At 46.8% G+C, this 20,675-nt stretch overlaps 1 protein-coding gene across 3 annotated transcripts in view; it reads right to left on the bottom strand.

The window, feature by feature from the left end:
* Positions 1–1,204: 1,204 nt before the first annotated feature.
* znf827 (zinc finger protein 827) overlaps positions 1,205–20,675 on the bottom strand; it is a 39,228-nt gene continuing 19,757 nt past the window's right edge. Inside the window, exons 5-15 of one of the 3 annotated variants that reach the window (XM_037255039.1) lie at positions 15,591–15,860; positions 9,239–9,478; positions 8,284–8,338; positions 8,095–8,195; positions 7,278–7,415; positions 6,482–6,653; positions 5,897–6,063; positions 4,753–4,962; positions 4,514–4,691; positions 3,283–3,335; positions 3,019–3,159 (exon numbers count right to left, since the gene is read on the bottom strand). In XM_037255039.1, coding sequence (XP_037110934.1) covers positions 3,287–3,335; positions 4,514–4,691; positions 4,753–4,962; positions 5,897–6,063; positions 6,482–6,653; positions 7,278–7,415; positions 8,095–8,195; positions 8,284–8,338; positions 9,239–9,478; positions 15,591–15,860 — 1,580 coding nt within the window. In that variant the 3' untranslated portion in view covers positions 3,019–3,159; positions 3,283–3,286. Of the gene's footprint in view, positions 3,160–3,282; positions 3,336–4,504; positions 4,692–4,752; positions 4,963–5,896; positions 6,064–6,481; positions 6,654–7,277; positions 7,416–8,094; positions 8,196–8,283; positions 8,339–9,238; positions 9,479–15,590; positions 15,861–20,675 lie in introns of those variants that run through there. The other 2 variants (XM_037254955.1, XM_037255119.1) reach the window with 2 other exon arrangements.

Below are 20,675 nucleotides of genomic sequence, written 5' to 3'. Positions count from 1 at the left end.
TACTTTGAAATCCTGTTACATTTAGATCCGGCATGTTGAACATAAAAAGAATACCAAAGAAAACAAATACAAAAAAAAAGTACAAATGATCTATTTACCAGTTATCGTCACAACCCTGTACAGCCTTAACCATGGAGTAATAATAATAATAATAATCAGGTATAAAAAAAAAAGCTTTGTACAGCATATACCAATTGTTACCAAAGCAGATGCGGTGGGTTGAGCCTTTTTTTTTGTCTCGATCGTAAAAACGCTGCTAACCAAGAAGATGCTAACTCGGGGACTGAATGTTGAGATGTCATGCTAACAGCAGGGGAGTGCAAAGTAAGCAAACCAAAATTGATGAGGCAATGCTCAAAGAAATACTTATTATTATTATTACTGTGTTTTTTTTAAGGAGGGGGGGGGGGGGCTTGACTGAATTGCAACTAGCGGCTAAAAATAAATGACACTGATAGAGAGTTGGCAAAACAAAACAGGACGTGACGGATTGCATCCTAACATCACGTCCTGCGGCTACGTACGTTTTGGTCGAAAACATTTCTCTCGTCCAATCTGGCATAATTTAAAGTAGAAAAAGCAAAACAAACGATTGAAAATGGACAAAAAAAAAGGAAGAGGAGGAGGATTCCCTTTAAAGACAAGGGATCGAGGCTTTGAAGGCCACATGATGATGTCCAGTAAAAAACATGTAGCTCCATATTTTAAGATATTTGGGGATTTTTTTTCTCCTTTTAAATTTAGAACTTTTGTCCATTAAATAAATTGCTGATAGCTTTTATCCATTTTTGAAAACATCTATTTTTTTAGTATGTTAATGATCAAATTTAGAAAAAAAAAGCTAAACCAAAACTGTTATGTAATTACAAGAAAATCACAAAATGTGGAGATACATGTTTTCACTCAGCAATGAGTAACTTAACTGCTAAAGCTTTTCAAAAATCAAATTGAATTTTAAGTAAAAAGCTCTGCCGCCCTATTCTAGTCAGAACACGTCTATCGAGTCTCATTGTGAAATAAAAGTGCAGCGTTGTGCAAAAGAAACAAAACCCACAAATTTAGCCTGGGGTCCCTTTTAGCTCCCAGGATGACTCTGTGACTCTCTGATTCACACAATTTAATGATAGTATCCGCATGGGCGGAGCTTAATGGTGTCTTGATTGACTTGTTTTCTTTGCCAGCACGTTTGAAGCTTTTTAAGTGCTTTTTTTCTTAGACGTGTTAACGAATGTAAGTGCAAAGTTGATGTTTTAAGGGATGGGGCGAATTTGTGACTATAAGTGATAGGCATGATAATCGATTACAGTCGGTTTACAACAGTTCAGACATTCTTTCCTGATAGCCTTCGCTGTGGTCAGACTTGCTTACAAATTCGGGTTTTGTCATTGCGTACAAAAACAAAATTGAGGTCCTTGGTTTACAACGGTTGCACCATAGGATGTTTGGTGGCACGCTTAGTTAGTGGCGTACTTAATGTTTATCATTTGAAGGTTTTACGTTCTGATTGAGGCAGAAATAGAGTGCAATACTTGACTGTGATGTCAGCTCATCCCTATCTATCATTATTATGGCATTGCAACAGGAGTTCAGAACACTTGGAAAAAAAAGACAAGATTGTTAAATTCTGATTGAATTATGCCCATGCCGTAGTTAGTGTGTCTGCTGGAACTGGATCTGCGGATGTTAGTAAAAATGTATTCCATGACAAAGGCTCAGTAAAAAGAAACAGAAAAAAAACATAAAAAGTAAAAAAAGGCATTTTTCCATCTGTTTACCAGCCCATCCGTCCGTCCCTGTTCACACTTTTTTTTTTACATCAACAAAAATACATTCATTCAAGTCATTTTGGAACTTTTTTTTTTTTCTAGTTATTTAGCTTCTTTTTTGTACATAAAAATTACAAAAGCTTCAAAAAGCACCATTTGAATCGGCTCTGCGGCGACCAACCAAACTCCAGCCGGCCGCCTCTGCTAACCCGTTAGCACGGTATAGATAATTTTATCGTTGGGGATCGGGTTAGTGCAAAAATGATCTTCAATCGGGATGTCAAATTTTTCGTTTTCATTCTCATAGCTTAGCAGAAAAAAGAAGTGACGTCAGGCAGCAGCTAAGCACAACATGGTTTGACCATCGTACAAAAGAAAATGAAAAAAATGTAAAAAGATGGACCAGGGGCTACAAAACTATGTACAAGATTGATAAATAAGTGCGCGGTTTGAGGCGTCTGCTTTGGAAACGAGCCTTTGTCCGTTTCATTGGTTCCGTCCGTCTGTGTTGCACCCGACCAAAAACTCAATGTCAGCTTCCTAAGCTAGCTTGAAACACAGAAAGAGGCATGCTATCTCGATGCAGCTTGAAAACGAGCTGGAGCTAAGCGCTTGTCCAAAATGAAATTCAATCAACTTGGGAGAAGAAAAAAAAAAAAAAGCAGCTTTTGGATATAAATGTTTTTTTTCTGTTAGCATGTACAACTCTTAGAAATGTTTGTGGTGGTCTGATTGAAAAGAAAAGGCAAGTCAAACAGTCTCAGCCCTCTCCGTGAGTCCCAGGTAGGCCATGAAGGAGTGTTTGTGGGAGGCTGGAAAGGGGGCGACGGCGGGGAGGGGCGGGGGGTGGAATGTGAAACTGTGGGTGAAGAGGGTGGTGAGGGGGATCAGGTGCGCTCGCTCGCAGTTCCTGTACGGGTCCGTGTCGCCGCCCGACGGGGGCCGGGCAAGGCGAGGCCCGCCGCCGAGGGTGCGGGTCAAGGCGACGGAGCGCAGCGCCCGGGACGCGGCGAGTCGGCCCGGTGTCTCCCGGCCCGCCCCGCCGCCTCCTTCCTCCGCTGGGGGGGCGGGCGGTGCGTGCTTGAGCCTCTTGTGCAGGTTGAGGTTGTCCTTGCGCTTGCAGCGGTACGGACAGCGGTCGCAGTGGAACGGCCGCTCGCCCGTGTGCACGCGCACGTGCTCGATGAGCTTGTTGGCCGTCTTGGACAGGTAGCCGCAGCGCTCGCAGCGGTAGTGGTTGCCCAGGCGGTGGGCGCGCGCGTGGGCCTCCAGGGAGAGGCGGTCGGGCCACAGTCCCTGGCAGATGCGACAGCGGTGCTCCGTCTGGAGGTGCGTCTTCAGGTGGCACTCCATGGCCGCCGGACGACCGCTGGAGTAGATGCAGAAGGGGCACCTGCAAGAAAGGGGGAGGGATGCACACGAGAACAGTTGAAGGCGGCGCGACCACCGGAGACGTCGACGGAAATCGATAGTGATGGACAGGAGGGGCGTGGGTGAGGAATGTAGCGGCACTTACATTTTTAAATAGCACCTTTCATCTGCTCTGGGCCCCAAAGCGCCTCACAAACCCTGCAGAACAGAATCACAGGGTTTTTCCCGCGTATGAAATTTAGAGGCAGCCATCTCCGCCTACTTTCAGGCCGCCTCCGGTTCGAAAACAGAACATATCTTACTATTTGATCGAACTGGCACTAAATTGGGTTGTCATTTTTAACTGCAGGTGGGAGCTGCTCCAAAGAAGACCGCCAAGAGCAAGATGACAATGATGAAGATAGAGGAAAATTACAATAAAAAGAAGACAGTGAAAAAGATCATTTATATTAAGAAAATAAATAAAGCCTTGCTATACATGGTCATTTAAAAAAAAAGCTGTCCTTTGGTTTTTTTTTCCTTCTTTTAAATAAATTTTTTAATAAAAAGAATTGCTATACATGGAGTGTCTTTTTAAAAAAATAAAAATAAAAAGCATTGCCTTACATGGAGTGCCCTGAGGCAACCCACACTGGAATGGGAAGATGATGCAAATTCCACACAGGAAGGCCACAACCAGAATCAAACCCACAACCTCCGTGCTGGGAGGTAGACATGCAAACCAGTCGACCACTATTCCGCCGCTATCCATTGTTATTTTTAAAAGCCTTATATACATGGGAATTTGTTTTAAAAGCCTGATATGGTCATTTAAAAAAAAAAAAAAAAAAACATTCCGTTAGCGTTCAAAAGCTCTTAACGATCCCTTCCATAGTAGGTAAACATATTGGTATGGTAACACATTGTTCGAGGTAGCATTTTAGCACGGATTAGATGGCGCAATGGTTAGAGCAGATAGTGTGTGTGCGAGCTCACACATGCGAGGCGCTGGTTCAAATCCTGCCACAGGCATGCTTCTTTATCCCTAGTTTGAAATTCTACTTGGAAACCGAAACTCTAAGTTGAAAGATTTAGGGTCTCCAACAAGTACTTAAACTTAAGGCAATGATGCAAATTTGTTGCATTTTTTTTGACACACAACTTGGAGTTCATAAGAGTCCCTAATTAAATACTGAGCGTCATTATCCTGTGGGCTCCCCCTACTGGTGTAAAGCATCATTGACATGTTTGTACTGCACACGATTGTGAATAGCAATTAGCATTGATGCTAGCTTTGTTCATGAGTTCAAACGTGTGTGTGTGATGAGTGAGGGAGGGAGGGAGGGGGGAGGACGGGCGGAGTTTAGGAAAGGTGTGACTGTACTTGCTTTCCTTACTTGAGTCCTCCGGTGGGGACGCTGTGACACTTCTTGTGCTCCAGCAGTTGCTCGGGCGTCTTCAGGAACTTGTGGCACACGTCGCACTCGAACATGCGGGTGATGAGGTGGATCTGCAGGTGGCGCTCATACATGCTGCGCGTCTTGCACACAAATGTGCAGAACACACACTCGAAGCCTGAGCACAGCGATGTCAAAGTTAGCGAGTGGGACTGCTGACAATTCAGACTTTCTTTTACCTTTATCGGCGGATTTGTCCTCCGAGCCCGAGCGGCTCCCGGAGCTGGATTGGCTGCCGGCGGAAGAGGGCGGGGCTAGTAGACTTTTGAGTTCTTCGCCGCCGCTGTGCGTGAGGTCGCCGCCCTCCGAGCTGTTGAGCGAGTCGCTGAGCGCCGAGAGGGAGGACGACGTGCTCTTGGTTTCGCTCAGGGGACTCCTCGAGTTCGGGCCTGGAAGAGATGACAATGGGGACAAGCCAGATCAGAAAACTTAGCAACAAAGATGCAGATGATTTTGAGTCGTCAGATGGTACCAAAATGAACCCTGCAAAATATGCCACTTGGCTCAATAAAGGTTGGGAAGATAAAAAAAACAGTCATTGTGCTGAGCGTTTTATTGTGGCATGCACAACGTCGTTGTCATCCGACAGCGACCCGTAGCCATAACCTCACATTTATCCGTTATGTAGACACACACACACACACATCTGTGATTGAGGCCCCCGCTTTGCTGGCAGACCAATCAAGAAGCAGCATGCTATTATCGATCCACATCTTTCATTCACCAGGAAGCGAGAGCGAGGGAATTAGAAGTGTGGGGGGGGAGGCGTGGAGGAACAGAGAGGGTCACGGCCAAAGATGGCAGAGGCGCGCCTCAACAAAGGGTTTTTGCCAAAGACGTCAGCCATGGGGAAGTGGTCCGCCTTCCCCGCTGAGTCGGGTGGCGTACGCTAGAGTTTGGACTCCGCGGGGGATCGAGCTCCTTGAACTGCAGACGCGGCGCTGAGCTCGGCCGTTCGGATCCACGCACGTAGGCGACGTGGCGCAAACGACTAGAAGGGGGCGTGAAAATCAAGATTTGCACTCTGTATTGTTTCCGTCGCTGCACGTCCAGATGGATCGTGATTTCAAAACTGGACAGATGGACCAAGTCATTAGTACATATATTAAAAAATATATATCTATTTTTTTTAAATGATTTATTATTTTATATATAAGAAATAGTTACCACTCGTGTTTTATGGTCCAAAAAACATCCATTTCATATCCTCCGTATGGACTTTGCATTGCACAGCGCCACCAAAAGAGCTGTTTTTGTCGACACCGGCAAAATCACCCGACAGACGTTTTGAAATACGGGGTACAGGATTTGAAAGAGATGTACCTGCGTGGCCGGTGCTTATGTGACTCTTCATGTCGCCTTCCTCCATGCACACAAAGTCGCAGACGCTGCAGCAGAGCGAGAACATCCACTGCTCCTTGTCCACATGGAGTGACATGTGGCCCACGAACTGGGCGTTGAGCTCCGTCTGGAAGCCGCAAACGTGGCAGCTGCGAGAGAAGAGCGAGAGGGAGACGCCACGTGTCAAGCCAAGCCAGCGCGCATTTGCTAAGTGGCACAGCTTGGCTTCTTTTGAGAGCTTCCATGCAGATCAGGCCAACGATGGATTCGGCAGAAATCATTTCACTTGAAAAAAGCCAGTCACGACACCTGTCTTTACGCTAAGCTATGTCTCTTGGAAATAGAGAAGTGAGCAGAACGTGTACCGATGGCTAAATTATTTTAGTCCTGACAAATCGAGCACTTTATTAATTGGTTTACAGCCAGAACATAAGGATTAAGATCTTTTCATTTGAATGTTTTGGGCCAAATTTTGCACAGCGTCTCCCAACACAGCCAAGACTGAACTCAATTTTCTATCATTTATTGTTAAATAAGTCAAGAGACCTAACGGCCGTTGACGATCACCTGTAATAGTAGGCGCAGTTCTTGCGCTCGGCGCCGTCGTTGACAGCGGCGCTGACGATCTGCTCGGCGTCCGTGTTGACCAGCTTGACGGAGTGGATGGTCAGGTGCTGATTGAGGTTAGCCCTGCACTTGGCGGCGTAGGGGCACAGATGACACTTGTACTTCCTCTCCTCTGCCGCAACAACATACACAAACCTTGTGTCATGTATTAACATAGCGGCACATGATTGCTTTGTTGAAGCACGTACACACTCCATTTGCCCGAAGGACACCAAGCCAGGCAACCTTTATGTCGCTGGGAGACCAAAAAGACCACCACGGTGACATATGCCCTGACTTCTGCTCTCTGTGGTGTGGCCAAGCTGCTCGCGGCCAACACACTCAGATGGTGTGTGTGTGTGTGTGTGTGTGTGTGCGTGTCCAATTGTGTCGGAGGGCATTTTCTACACGGGTCTCAATTTGTGCTTTCTTTGATTAGAAGCGCTAAGCTAACCCGACAGCAGCCCTCTTTTAAAGTGAAATTCGGCAAGCGCGACGAGAAGACGCAACGACTGGTGGATTTGGGAAGTTAAGAATTCTGGCGTGTGTGGATGCATCCTTCAAGAAGGTAATGAGACTAATGACGGTTGTAATCTCTTTAAAGGGAGGCTAATCTAGTCTAGTCACCCTCATTTACCGATGTTCGCACCGGTGCGTGTGCGTATGAATAAAGCGCTTTGCCGATGAACCGTGATGCTCGTTGCAATACCGTTTTTAACGTTTGTGACTATTTTGGTGCGTTGAAACGTCTTGTTACCTGTGTGTAGGGCAAGGTGGCGCGATAACGTCTGTTGCCTCCCAAAGACTTTGCCGCACACAGGGCACGGGTAGAGCTGCTCGTTGAGCCGCCACTTGGCGATGCCGTTGCCCGGTTCGCCGTCTTCCTTTTCGGAGTCTACAACACATACAAAAGGACTGATGCCACCTACAGTCGGAGGACGGCACTGCAATGATTGTGATTTTAGGACCATATTATTTGTGTATCTTTCAGGAATTTGTTTTGCAATTTCAAAAAAATATTTTTTTATACGCATATTTTTCCCCACTGGCGCCAAGTGTTTAGTAGCAGCCAGACACTATTTGATACAATGCAGCATTTTTATGAAAAAGTGTTGAAATGTACGCGGTAAGACAAGTGGAATGAACAAGCGCGAGTGTGTTCACACAAAGAGCTGATAACGACTTAAAAGAGTGGAGTTAAGGGGAGCGAGCGGCACAAGTTCAAACGCACAAGGGAAAATGTGTGTGTGTGTGTGTGTGTGTGTAGGGGGGGTTGAATTAACTTTCAGGCCACTCTTTGACACCCAGGAGCCAATCAGATTTCCATTAACTGGCAGAGGGACAGGTAAAGCTGGCACAGGCTAATTAACCTCTGGACCGCCGGCAGCCACAGGAACGGAGACCGGGGGCGACGCCCCGGGCGAGGGGGGGCACGGAGCCCAAAGGCTCGTTTGAGATCTAAGCGGCGAGCCGGAGCTTGACACAGTGTTGTTAATTGAGATGTGTGTGTGTGTGTGGAAATGCCTTTGTCTTTTCCTGTGTTTTGTGTGTGTAATGGTGTCTGTGTGTGGTACCGTTGAAAGGCGGCCGGGTGGAGGAGCCGGCCTCTGCGGGGGAGGAGCTTTTGGAGCGCGAGTTGAAGGGTGATTGTCGAAAGCACTCGTCCAAGAACGGACTGGAAAAGACGCGGAGGAGACCAAAGCGGCGTTTTACAGCAAGCACTTTTTTTTTTTTGGTTTTGTTTTTCCCAGTCATTGACTCACCTGTTAATTCCCACCATGTTGCCGTCTTTGTGGTTGTTGGCTTTGCTCACTTTTTCTGAAAAAATGAAAACGAGCACATTTAAGAAGGTTACACATGACGATGATCGGGCTAATTTGTCGAGGGAAAAGAAGCCACACGTGCCACTTTCAAGGAGACTAGGAGCATCTTCAAATGCGACGCAGCGTACCCCCCCCCTCGCCGACCTTGCCACCGACGCATCTCTGAGGTCTTCCCGCGGCGGGTAATTCATATTGATTGCTCATTGTGTGACAGCCTTGCAGCAAGACCCCCGCACCCACCCTGCACCATTTCCCTTTGCAGCCAGATCCTCCTTTGTGGCAGTCGTCGCAGTTTGCCAGGCCCCAGAGATGCCCCGGCCTCCCTGGGTGGCACTACCCCCCCCCCACCCAGTTTTGTCACACCGCTCGCCAAGGACAGAGGTCTCCTTTTCACGTTGCCATGGCGATGCGGCACGGGAGAAATGTAAAGGCGGCAGGGAGGGAGGGCGGCGGGCGGGCGGCGCAGGGATGGGGAAGTGTGTGCAGCCAAGTGTGCTTGAGCCGCCATGTCTGAAAACGAGTCAAGGGAGACAGAAGGAGAGGAGAAGAAGCGAAGGATCGGTGCGGACATTTGTACATGCCCGCCGGAGAGCGTGTAAAGGTGGGCGTGTATGCAAGACCACGCGCGTGAATATTGTGGAAAGGAGTCCGGCCAGACGGAGAAATACAAACAAGTCAGCTGAGGGGCCACTTGTGACTTTGGACATGATGGAAACGGAAGGAAAGGCCCATTTTAGTGACTGATGTCCAGGTTTATCAAGACTCAATGTCAGCCGTGTGGTCATACGTCGCGTCCTTGACTTTACGACGGCGCCGCCAAAGGACGGAAATGGAAGGTTTTACAGCTCACGCACACACACAGACAGACAGCCGTCCTTGGTTGCTCAAAACACACCTGACAATTTGAAGAGGAGCTCGGAGGCCATTTTGACCGAGATGTCTTGGGAGAAGAGGTCCTTTTGGGGGCGCGCCAGATGCTCCGGGGGCTCAGGCTTCTCGCGTGGCCCTAAAGTGCCGAAAGGCAGCAGGTGAGCAGGGGGAGGAGCGGGCGACGAGACTTCGGCAGGGGCCGGGTCCACCTCCATGGGCTCCGCTTTGACCTTCACCTTCTGGAAGTGGCCGTCTTTGTTGTTCTCTGTGCGGGAAGGAGACATTTGCTATTCAGGCTTTGAGCACAAAACGGTATTCCGTCGCACAACTAGCGATGCTAACCGTTAGCATGTCAGTGGCATCAAACAGCTTGACACCTCTTTTTTTGATGAGTTCAATATTTGCCAAACTGCTTTTGAATTTGAAACTGTGGTGACTCAAACAAGACTCATCTTTTGTCAAATGATAAATGCAGATAGCTGTCCACCTCCAGTTTGGTAACATCTGCATTAAGACCACAACACACAGCAGCTGTCTTTAAATAGTTTCAAGTCCCTACCGACTCGCATTTAACCTCGGCGAGTCAGTCGCCGGGGACATTCCTAACAGATGCCACATCTCCCTTAACTATTTTTAGCGCGCCTGCTTCTCGTCACCTTTTCAAGTCGACTCGCTCAGCCAATCAAGCCCGTTTGCGCTCAGTCAAGCTAATCGTTGACGTCACGGCTATCGTAAACATTTTGGCCGCCGGGTTCACGCCGAGTGTTTCGCTATTTGGCGTCGGCGGCCCCCTGACAGCTCTGAGCCGCCCTCTTCCCGTCAGACGGCGGCGTGACCTCCCGGTGGCCTCTTGCCCCAATAAACGCACAGCGCCACGCTAAATGGCTAAGCCCGGCTATTTGGACTGCTCCTTGGATTTCCTTTTTTTTTTAAGCTCATTCATTCTCTGGAAAAATCTCCCGCAGGAGCAGGTTTGATTTACTTCTGCTGATACGATTGACAGAGCAGAGAGAGAAGTTCGGACGTACGCAAGGAATCTGTACGATGAATCACATTGTTGTTACGCAGGAATACTAATGTGTGAATATTGCGATGATCATTTGGTTCAAGGCCAAAAAAGCTTCCGCACATTTGACGGCAATTAATTTTGATAGGCTGAATTGGATTTGGTGGCAAACAGATTGCAACAGTTAGACGTGTTAATGAATACACGCCGTGCTTTTTAATTACGTTCTTTTCTGATGGTTTGAGGTTCCTATAGGAGGTCATGAAATGTTTGCCTATAGCAGGATTGTATACAAATGTTTTTGTCATTATAGTACTTTAAGTAACATTTTGTACAAAAACAAGCATCTTTTTTTAAATTAAACTTCACAATTTTTTCAAATTTCCAACTGTAATTAAAAAAAAATCCATATTTTCCAACAATTAATTTGTAAATTTTTGTTTGCAAAGACATTATTATCCCCAAATATCTCAGCAATTTTATTGTATATTATGTAAATTTCCAATTATTTTTAAAATAATTTAAAAATGACCATCTAATGTAAAATTCTGTAAAACTGAAATGACAATGCTCTAACCAATCTGTGCTTAGGCCATAACAAAGCTATAAAGCAACCTATAAAAAAAAAAATTACATTTTTATGCTGGCATCAAACAAACAAAGGCACAAAAAAACCCTTGTGGGGTTCATAAAAGTCCAGGTGTCAGTTTGATTAGAGAGCAGGACAAAGAGAAGAGCCACAGACAAGCATCAAACCCCTCTAATCCCTTAATCAGGTGGTCGTGTTGGTGTAGGAGATGCGGCGGTGGGAGGGGGCCGTGCAGGCTTTAAGGGGGCATGAGGGGTCAACCAGGGGACGCTTGAGCATCCGTCACTGGATCGCCACCCTTAACAACTAGGAGGGGGAAAAAAACAACCCGCTAAATGTCACGGCCGCGAACTCCCACACTTGGCTGACACAAACATGTTTAGCGGCGTTACCCGGCGATGGCACGGTGGGAGCTATCTGCTGGGGAACACCCGTATTCCAAAGTCCACCTGTCATCACATAAAACGAAAACATATGGCTTCACTCCTACGCCCATGACACTTTTTCCGCTGCCATAAAAAGAAGTCCATTGCAAAATACAGTCTAACCCCCAAAATGGTACAATTCGGGAAAAAAAGGAACTCGAATTTGCACATGGCACTTTTTGCTTAGTTCAAGTGAGAGACTCACCTTAGCTTTTATAACACGCACAGGAGTTACAGAGTTGTAAAACATCACTTTTCTGTCCCTTTTGTTAAAGTCAAGTGTTGGAACATTTTAGCGAGAATGCTATAAAATATTGCAAGTCTTCCGAGAGACAAGACTAATTGCAACAGCACGTTATGAAGCTTTTAAAAAGCAAGAAATGTGCTCCCGTCGGGACTGCTAAACATCCCTCGCATAAAAATTTGTTTAATTAATGCGACATAATTTCTGGCGTTTTTTGTCGTCCTTGATTTTGAAGCCACTTGATGCTTTTCTTCGTCGTTTAACCTGTAAACGGGTCCAAGCATTTTCTAGTGTGAAGGTGGCTTGTCGTTGAATGAATATGGAAAAAGGGAAAGAAAAAAACCCCCCGTAATATACAAAATTCTGATCGCAATTAATAAACGATTGATGTAAAAAAAAAAAAAAACTCTATACAGAATAAATAATACAAGAAATAATGAATTAAAATAACTTTTGAGTTCACTTAATGAAAGACAGAAATTAATTACAGGCGGCTAATTTTTTTTTTATTATTTCTGTCTTATATTGAATATATTAATGTGTAAAAAAACCCATAAATCTTTACTAATTGGTTTTGGTTTGGTTGCGGACAGAGTCTGCTGTGCTTCCACTATCAAGTACGAAAAATGAAAAGTTTATAGAACTGTAGGTGGAAACGCAAGTTAAAAAAAAAAAAGGCCCCATTCAATATATTACACATAAATTAGGAATAAATTACCAGTCATTTGTGGTAAAACTAAGTCAGAAAGCGCTGGAGGTTATTATGTTTTGAAGCGATAAACTCTTGACTTGCCATGTCAACAACAAGAGCGCACGTACACTGACGGCAAAACAAAGTCACGGCATTAATAACCAAAATCCGTATCGTCCCAATTTGACGCCTCGGTATGAAAAACCGGGCCGCCGAGTCGGCGTAGGAGTAGACGGAAGGCTAAAGAGAGGGGAAACATTGTCAAGCGGTGCCAGAAAAAGAACACCTGGGGGTAGCGGAGGGGGAGACGGCTCGATTCAAAGTGACAACCCCCTCCCCTACTTGGTACATCCGAGTCTACCCCTGTCCTTGCTCTGTTATTCCGCATCCCTCCCTCCCACCCCCACAAGCACATCTCCTTCCTCCACTCTTCTCTTCTCTCCAACCTGCTCCTCAGACATGGGGTGAGGAGTTCACGCTGCTTCAAAGGGCTGCAGTATGGAGACGGCGTGTCATGTGGGAGCCTGTAGACTTCACACACATCTGCTGCAGCTAACATTGATCGCCAAGCGAAGCAGCCCGCGCCGAGCTTGCGCCCGGCCATAAACACAAGTCACCAAATAAGGTCAAAGCGACAAAAAATGATAGAGAGGGGAAAAAGGGCGGGGGGGCAGGACTTCAGAGATAAGGGGACAGTATGGGGGCGGGTCAGTGAACGGCCACACACTGAAGGGGGCACGGCGAGGACAGCCGCCCAAAGCTAAGCGCAGCTTACGTGTGATGCCAGATTACGTCATTGTTGACGATTGACATGGACGGATGCGAATCATTAAAAAAAAAAGAAGAGGATGAAGTACGTATGAATGTGCAGGCAGGTCAATGGTACTCGAAGTTCCTCAATGCTCGGACTGGCTTTTAATTTGCCCGCTAACGAGCGCCAGTTAAAAATCCTCAGAAGACGACGCGCCCCGTTCCTAAGGGGCGAGCACAACGTGTGATGTCACAGCGATGGCAAGTGACGGCTGTTACCCGCATTGATGCCACTCACCTGGGGCGTATACCAGCCTTGCCCCGCAAACGCCCGTGCCCATCTGCTGGCACGCTTTTAGCCGTCGGCGCCGGGGACTGTTTAGCCCAGCATAATTAGCCCCCAGACACTGCCAGTCTGTTTTTTGTTTTTTTAAGCAGATGTGGAAGACTGCATGAACAATGTTTGATAGAAAAAAAAAAAAGCGAGGAGCGATGGATTGTAGGAAGATGAGGGGGGGGGGGTAGAAGAAGAGGTGACCTAGTTAAAAACGGGATGATGCAACTCACGTTACCGCACAATGTGCAGTAATGATGACAGCATGTCTCGTGTTGATTGGAACCCCTGCTACTATATCGCCGCTGATCTTTTGTGCCAACGCTTTTCAAGCTCTTGTGAATGTCGTCGTTACCGCAGACATGACCAAAGCCAGAAACCAGGTGGGCTGTGATTGGTCGTAACCTGAGCTGAACCGTGATGTCATTTTCAGTCAACGGTGGTGGCAAAATGGCTGTGCCCTGAGATGGATCAAATAAAACTGGGAGGAACAGCTACGAAGGACTAAAAGTTTTAAATGTGTTTGACGCACAGGGGGAGGGGCCGAAACACAACGAGCGTGGATTTTGGAACATAACTCAGCGAGAAATGTGGAAGCGCTGTAACGATGACAACGTGGGCTGCATTGATTTCCCGCACACAGCTAAGACTAACCCCGCTCGGACTCGCCTCCCCTGCCCTCCCCTCCCTCTCGATCTGATTTGCGTATTATGCATCCTTATTGCATTACGGCTGCGCTGCCGCTGACCTTTCCGCAGTGGACACAGAGAGGAGGCGATTGTGCGGACGCCCTTGAACCTCATGACTGTAATCACATGTGACTGTGAACGCGCTGACCTTTCCGTGGCCCCCTTTCTCCTCATCCTCACCCCTCCCCCACCCACCCCGGGGTCACTCCAGGGTCCAGACTCTTGTCAAGGCTGTCACTCTTCCCCAATCCTCTCCGTCTCCTCTCCCCTCGACCGCCCGTTGCCGTGGCAACCAGACACTGCGCTCCGAGGACAGAGAGCGAAGCGTCGGATGAACGTTTCGATATCTCTCGCCTAACCCGGGTCAACCGAGCTGCGGCGCAGACAATCTGACACGAGAGGAAAATAACATGAAAGATACATCATCACAAAGCAAGCCTAACTACCGCCGAAGGTGGTCAACAATTTACTTTTGTGACCGAGAGCAGCTTACAGAAAGTCCGCCTCGCACCAGCGGAATACAAAGGTTGTCTGCTTGCAACATCTTATTACCGAGTTCATTATAAACATGCCACCCGGAACGTTTGTATTTTATTCGGACGTTTTCCAAATACCAAACGGACGCTGAACTTAGCCTCTTTGGCACACGGTTGACATTTTTAAATTGCCTGAGAGTCACTTCGCAGCGGTAGACAAACAACGCACTCCAACTAGAGCCGACATTCGCGGCAGCTCATTTTGGATTAAAACAAGCGGCGGCCCGAGCGATTTAGCAATGACGCATCGGTGTCCGGAGGCAAAATCACTTTGCTCCATTAGCACGTAACCGGCGAGGGGAAGTCTTGGTTGGGTTAAAACGAGCATCTCATTTTCTAATTGTTGGCCTCGCTTAAGAAATGAAAGCAGTCGCAAGTACGTTTTTGGAGGTTGTCGGCAAAACAGTACAAACAATCTGGAACAGACCAGATTCACACTAATTATATAATTTAGATTGCTTTGCTCTCAAGTGGTGTTTGTTTTTCACATCAGCGTGGGGGGAAAAAAAAGCCCCAAAATTATTTTGTTCCTTACATTTATCTTTAAATTAATTTAATTAATTGATTATTAGACTTGTCTGCATTTATCCGAATCTAAAAAAATAAGGAAAAAAAAAAGAATCAACCTACCACAGAAAGAAGAAGAATGCCCTTTTTGCCATTTTTTTTGTTAGTGTGTTACTCGAGGACACGGTCACCTACTCTACCACTGAGCCGTGAGCCTTACAAAATGTTTTAGCCCGGCGGAGTACAACCAAGAATCGAACTTGCTGATCGGCCAAACTCGCGGAACACCACAGTAAAAAATATCAATAGTAGTGCGTGACCTGGAAGCGTCTCGACGAATTCTCTCGGTAAACGCGAGCGTTTAAAGGGATACCTCCACCGAGGAGGTCATGTTGTTGTCAGACGATTTATACACAAACGACTGGCTGGAGGTTGACGTGTGGGTCAAGGAGGATTTTGATCGTTTAACAAAGGACTGGAGATATATTTTATTATGCTTGAAGCGAGCAACAGACTGTAATAAGAATTATTTAAGTCGCATCTTTGATAGCAATCAAGTTCCAAGACCAAATGATGGGATCTTAACGCGGGTTTTTTTTATCCTACCTGATAGCTTGATCAGCAACTCGGAGGCCACTTTCATGTTGATGTCTTGGCTCAATAAGCTGTTGGTAGTCGGGGGGCTCCCTTCCCTCGGTTTGAGGGACCCCGGACGTTCCAAAGCCGCCGACCCCGTGATAGCGTCCTGGCAGAATGTCCCGGGGAAGCTCGACGGGATTTGACACTGGGAGGCCGGTCTAGGACTCAAGGCTTCCTCGGTTTTGGGTTCTTCCTTCACGTGGAAGGGCGACTTCAGTGCCTCCCTCTGGTTGGCCGCTGCGGAGGATAAGAAGTTGTAAATCAGCAATCTGAATTGCGTACATCTTGAAATATTGAGTGAACATTTTTTTTTTTAATTTGTGTTTGAAAGTGGGAAGTCCAAGTTTTGATTCCTTCTGAATAGTTTTACGGTTTTCTGGCTGAGAACATCGTCTGTGCTACTTAGGATTTAGGAAACTAATCCCCAACTGACAATATTGAGTTTGTTGACTTTATTCTCAACTTGCGGCCTCCTACGAGTCTGTGATCCAGTTCCATAACGCCATCCACAAGCAACACCGATGTGAATCACGGCGTCGTCGTCCTTATCTCGCAATCTCTGTAGGAGCTTCTGGAGAAAGCTGTCACACCGTCGCCGCCGCTTTTCAGACGCCTTCAACAGAATCTGGGCCACATCTAATCCGCCTTTAGATGAATAATTAATAATTAGCCACGGAGAAACTTCTAATACAAGTCCTCTTTGTATCACACGTCGCATCTCATTACACAGTGCCGCTGCAACGCAAGACAACTAGCTTCAAAATTTAGCGAACAATGTTTTCGTTCACACAGAATCCCTCTTCGGGGAACATCGCTCACCATCAAACGCTTGTCTGTCCACCGGAGCAGGAATCTGGACCATCTCACCTAACATCTTTAAACAACCAAAGGCCCGCCAACCCCTTCATCCCGCCTCATCCATCTGCGGCGACTCGGGGCCTCTCTGATTAATGGCCCTCATGCCATCGGGGTGGAAGGGTCAGCAAAAAAGGGGGGGACAGGTGCTGGTGTTCCAGGCCACCCGTACGGTGAGCGATGCCACACCATGGCAAGCTGGGATTGTGTGTGCGCTACATGTGAGAGGAGTGAGCAAAAAAAAAAAAGGGGGGGGAGGGGGCTGGTGGCATGGCGACCTTCAAGTTCACGGGCAGTGGCGTGGGGGTCACAGCCTGTACCAGCTGGAAATGTCACGTCGTCGGATGTCGGCGGACAAGCTAAGTATAACCTGGTCGGCACCTGGAAGGACGTCCTCTAATTAGAAGTGTGTCGGGCCATGTTGGATCAGACTGGGGTACAGGACATTTGCACCCCCACTTTACAAAACACCTAAGAAAAAAAACCATGAGCCCATACACACGCTCGGAGGAAAACTGAAGACAAATTAAAGGTGCAAGCAGAAACAAAGAGGCCATTGCTCCCATTCCATTTGTCACAGCCATTGTGTACAGTATAGACCACTGGTATCAAACATATGGCACGGGGAAGGTTTTCTGGCCCCATCGATGACTTGACATCCAAGTTGAATACTATTGCAACTCCGCCACATTTTTTTAAGGAAAGGATATCCTGAGACCCCTGATGGACAGTTCAGACCCTTGCAGATAATAAAGACTATGTGACTGAGTACTGTTAAATTTAATGTCTAAAAGTGCCATTTGTATTAAAATATCAGTTGCTTAAAATTACTCAACGAATCGATGGAGTAACCAATAGTATAATCTAGGGATGCACCGAAATAAAAATTCTTGGCCGAAACCGAAAACCAAAAATGAGGAAACCAAGGCCGAAAACCGAAAGAAATGATTATGTCAGTTATTAGAACCACAGCATTTATGGCTACATGTGTACTAACCTCACTAAAATCAAGGCATTGCAATAAACCAGTTACAAAAGTATGAGAATATTTATTTAGCACTGACATTACAACAATGCACAATATAAATGAAAATTCAAAAATAAAATAAAAATAAAATGTTTAACTTGACCCCACTCGTGTACATTAAATAATAATTTACAGGCTTATAACTGACTGGCCTGCTGAAAGACTGTAAAATTAAATATGTTCTCTTATAAAAACACAAAGTGCATAAGTCAAGTGCCTTTTACATTTTGTTCTGTGTGTACAACATAAAAGTGTATCAAAACAATGGTTACCATAGCCTTTATCAACAACAAATCCACCAAGAATTGTGGATGCACAAACTTAACTTGCCTTTTCAAAAACGTCCGCCACAGACGGAGTGGGCGTGCTCGGTGTCAGTTTCCTTTTCTGTGTCGCCTTCTTCTCATATTCAGAATGGCGATCGGGATGTTTGGATTTCAGGTGATGAATTAAACCCGACGTGGAGAAACTTTTTGCAGATTGAAATTTCAGCATTGCATGTTTTGCAAATCGCTATCCGTGGGTCTTTCTCTGAGCTAGTGAAATCAGTCCACACCGCAGACATGCTGGCTCTTATCCCGTTTTCCCGCGTGCTGGCTGCGCTGTTTGCTCACGTCATCACAAGTTTCGGCCGTGTTGTTTCGGTGATTTAGGTCTTTCGGCCAAAAACCGAAAATGCACTTTTGGGTCATTTTCGGCCGAAAATTTTCGGTGGCCGAATTTTCGGTGCATCCCTAGTATAATCGATTAGTTTGTGACTACCCTAGTTGTGAAAGAAATATGCATTATGGGTCTTTTCTTTCTTAAATTTTTAACGATACTTGCTGACTCAGTAACGGACTTGAAATGTTGGTTATATTGTACTTCCTTACAGCTTGTTTCTAACTTTTAACACCCTTCGAACAAGCAACAATTTCATCCCGACAAAGCTGAGTGAGCTCACACTGCAGCCTTTTGTCTGTCGGAATCTCACCAACACAACACGGGGACGAGCGTCCAGTTTTTCTCGCATGTCATCTTGCGAATCGAGCCGAGAAGCAGAAGGAGGGCACGTTTCTTCGCGACTCGTCATCTCGAGTTCTCGAGTAAGATCTTTTTTTTTTTTTATACGAGTTTGAATGAACATGATGTAAAAACTATTTGATTCTTTTTGCCATTTCTAAATATTTCGATAAGGTATAAAAGTGCCTCTTATGTCAAGGCACCAAGGTAAACGGGACTTTGAGCCAAAATAACAGGACTCCGAATCACATAAACACATCAAGGAGAAGAGCATCGAGTTTTTCCTCGCATGTCACCTTGCGAGGTGAGCCGAGAAGCATCTTTCTGGGTGACTGGCCATCTCCAGTTCCCGAGTCAGCTCCCTTTCTGCCGCCGCCGCGGCGCTATCAGTTTGTCTGCGTGTTATCACAGCCTTGTGACACCTGCCAGCGACGCTACATACATCGGCGTTCTTTTCGCCCGCGCCTCCCACCCCCCTCGGCCGCCTCCTGCTTTTCTCGCCTCGCGCCTCATCCGTCTAGCTGCCAGCCGCTTGTCCGCCGCGCCTCACCTCTCGCTCTGCGGCCAGGCCCGCCGTCAAATAACTTCATTAGCTTTCCACCTCTGTCACGCTGGCCTGCTCTTCCTCTGACAATTGGCTGCTGTTTTATACCGGTGGAAGAAGAAGAAGAAGGAGGAGGAGGGGAAAAAAAAAAAGCGCAGGGCTGCGTCGGGCGGGTTTGAGAACCCAACAGGAGCTGACGGCGTGCAAGACGGCGGCGGACAGCGATGCTGATGGCTGCAGAGGAGATGTATGGACAAGAGAGGTCACGCTCAAAGGGCCTTCCTGTGCATGTGCACTCAGGTGGAAGAAGAAATGGGAAGGCTATTCAGATCCACCACGTATTATATGGACAGCGACAAAGCAGACAAGGACTCCAAATATATCAAGTACAATGTCAGCAAGGACAGACTGTTTTCATTATATCCGTCGCACGCCCACTCCGTTGCACTCGCCCACTCCATTGCACTCGCCCACTCCATTATGAATATTTGTCCAATGCGTTTTGACCTTTTTGTCGACTCGCGTGCGACGCTTTTTAGGTCACCGAACAGACTTGAGCATTCCCAACCTCGTGATTAAACATGCCTTGACTTGCAAGTTTACTTTCATTGGTTCCGTTAGATTTTCTGTAAAGGACTTTTCACGTGATCCAGACACTTTTTAACGATTTGAAATTGTGTTACATAAAATCGACTGGTTTCTCTCCTTTAAGGTTTCGAGCTGTTCTTCATGTGGATGATTAGCTAAGGAGGTCAATTAACTGAATCGTTACTAGCAATTAGGTCCAAATTGATGATGTTCAAATACAAAGCTGCTTCTGTTCTAGATGTGCTGGACGGTGTTAGTTTTCTGCCTGTGTTGCGAGGAGAGAATAATATGCACAGTATTCTCCTGGGGGCAACAATCATAAGAGCGACAACACCTCCCACAATGCCCCGCGTGGCAATTACTCACACCCAGCCAAGGTCGTGCTCACAGTGCCTATGTCAGAGCGGCTGGGGGGGGAGTGGGTGATGTCTGGAGGATGCCCACATGATTAGCTCTGGTCCACTGGGCAAGGGGAAGGGAGGGGGGGAGCGGCGTGGCTTTCATCTCAAAATCAAAATGTGGATCACGCCGGACGGCCGACGGCTGTGTCAGCATGCCGTCGTGCAAAATCAAAGTGGATCGCCGCAATGCTCAATAGAAAGTCCCCTCCAAAATATGCTGCTACTGTTTTTCAAAATGGTGTCAGAAGTAGGATCCATGACACCCTCCCCCTCCCAATATTATGTCATGGTTCAGGGGGAGTTCACTGGCTTGGGGGAAGTGGATGCAACTCCTCGTTTTAACATCTCTGGCTTGCTCAGATGTCACTTCATCTGTCTGGTCTTTATATCTTTCACCCGCCGCCTCCCTTGCTTGGCCTTGGGGGACCGAGGCGAGGCGGGGAACCGGGGGTGTAAAAAGTAGGAGGAATGAGCTACCCGTGAACACACTCAATCTGGCTTGCCAGGGAGAAGTGGAGTCCCGAGAGGAAGTCCCTCACCTTCCCTTCGCTCCCACCGATATTTTAAAAAGATCTGAGCCCTCGTTTCTTCTAAGTAGCCATTTTTTTGGACAAAAGAGATACTTTGTGATCAAA

Source organism: Syngnathus acus, chromosome 1 (assembly GCF_901709675.1).
Source record: "Syngnathus acus chromosome 1, fSynAcu1.2, whole genome shotgun sequence".
Lineage (NCBI taxonomy): Eukaryota > Metazoa > Chordata > Actinopteri > Syngnathiformes > Syngnathidae > Syngnathus > Syngnathus acus.
The sequence above is the reverse complement of the archived record's forward strand: the minus strand, read 5'-3'. Positions and strand labels throughout refer to the sequence as shown.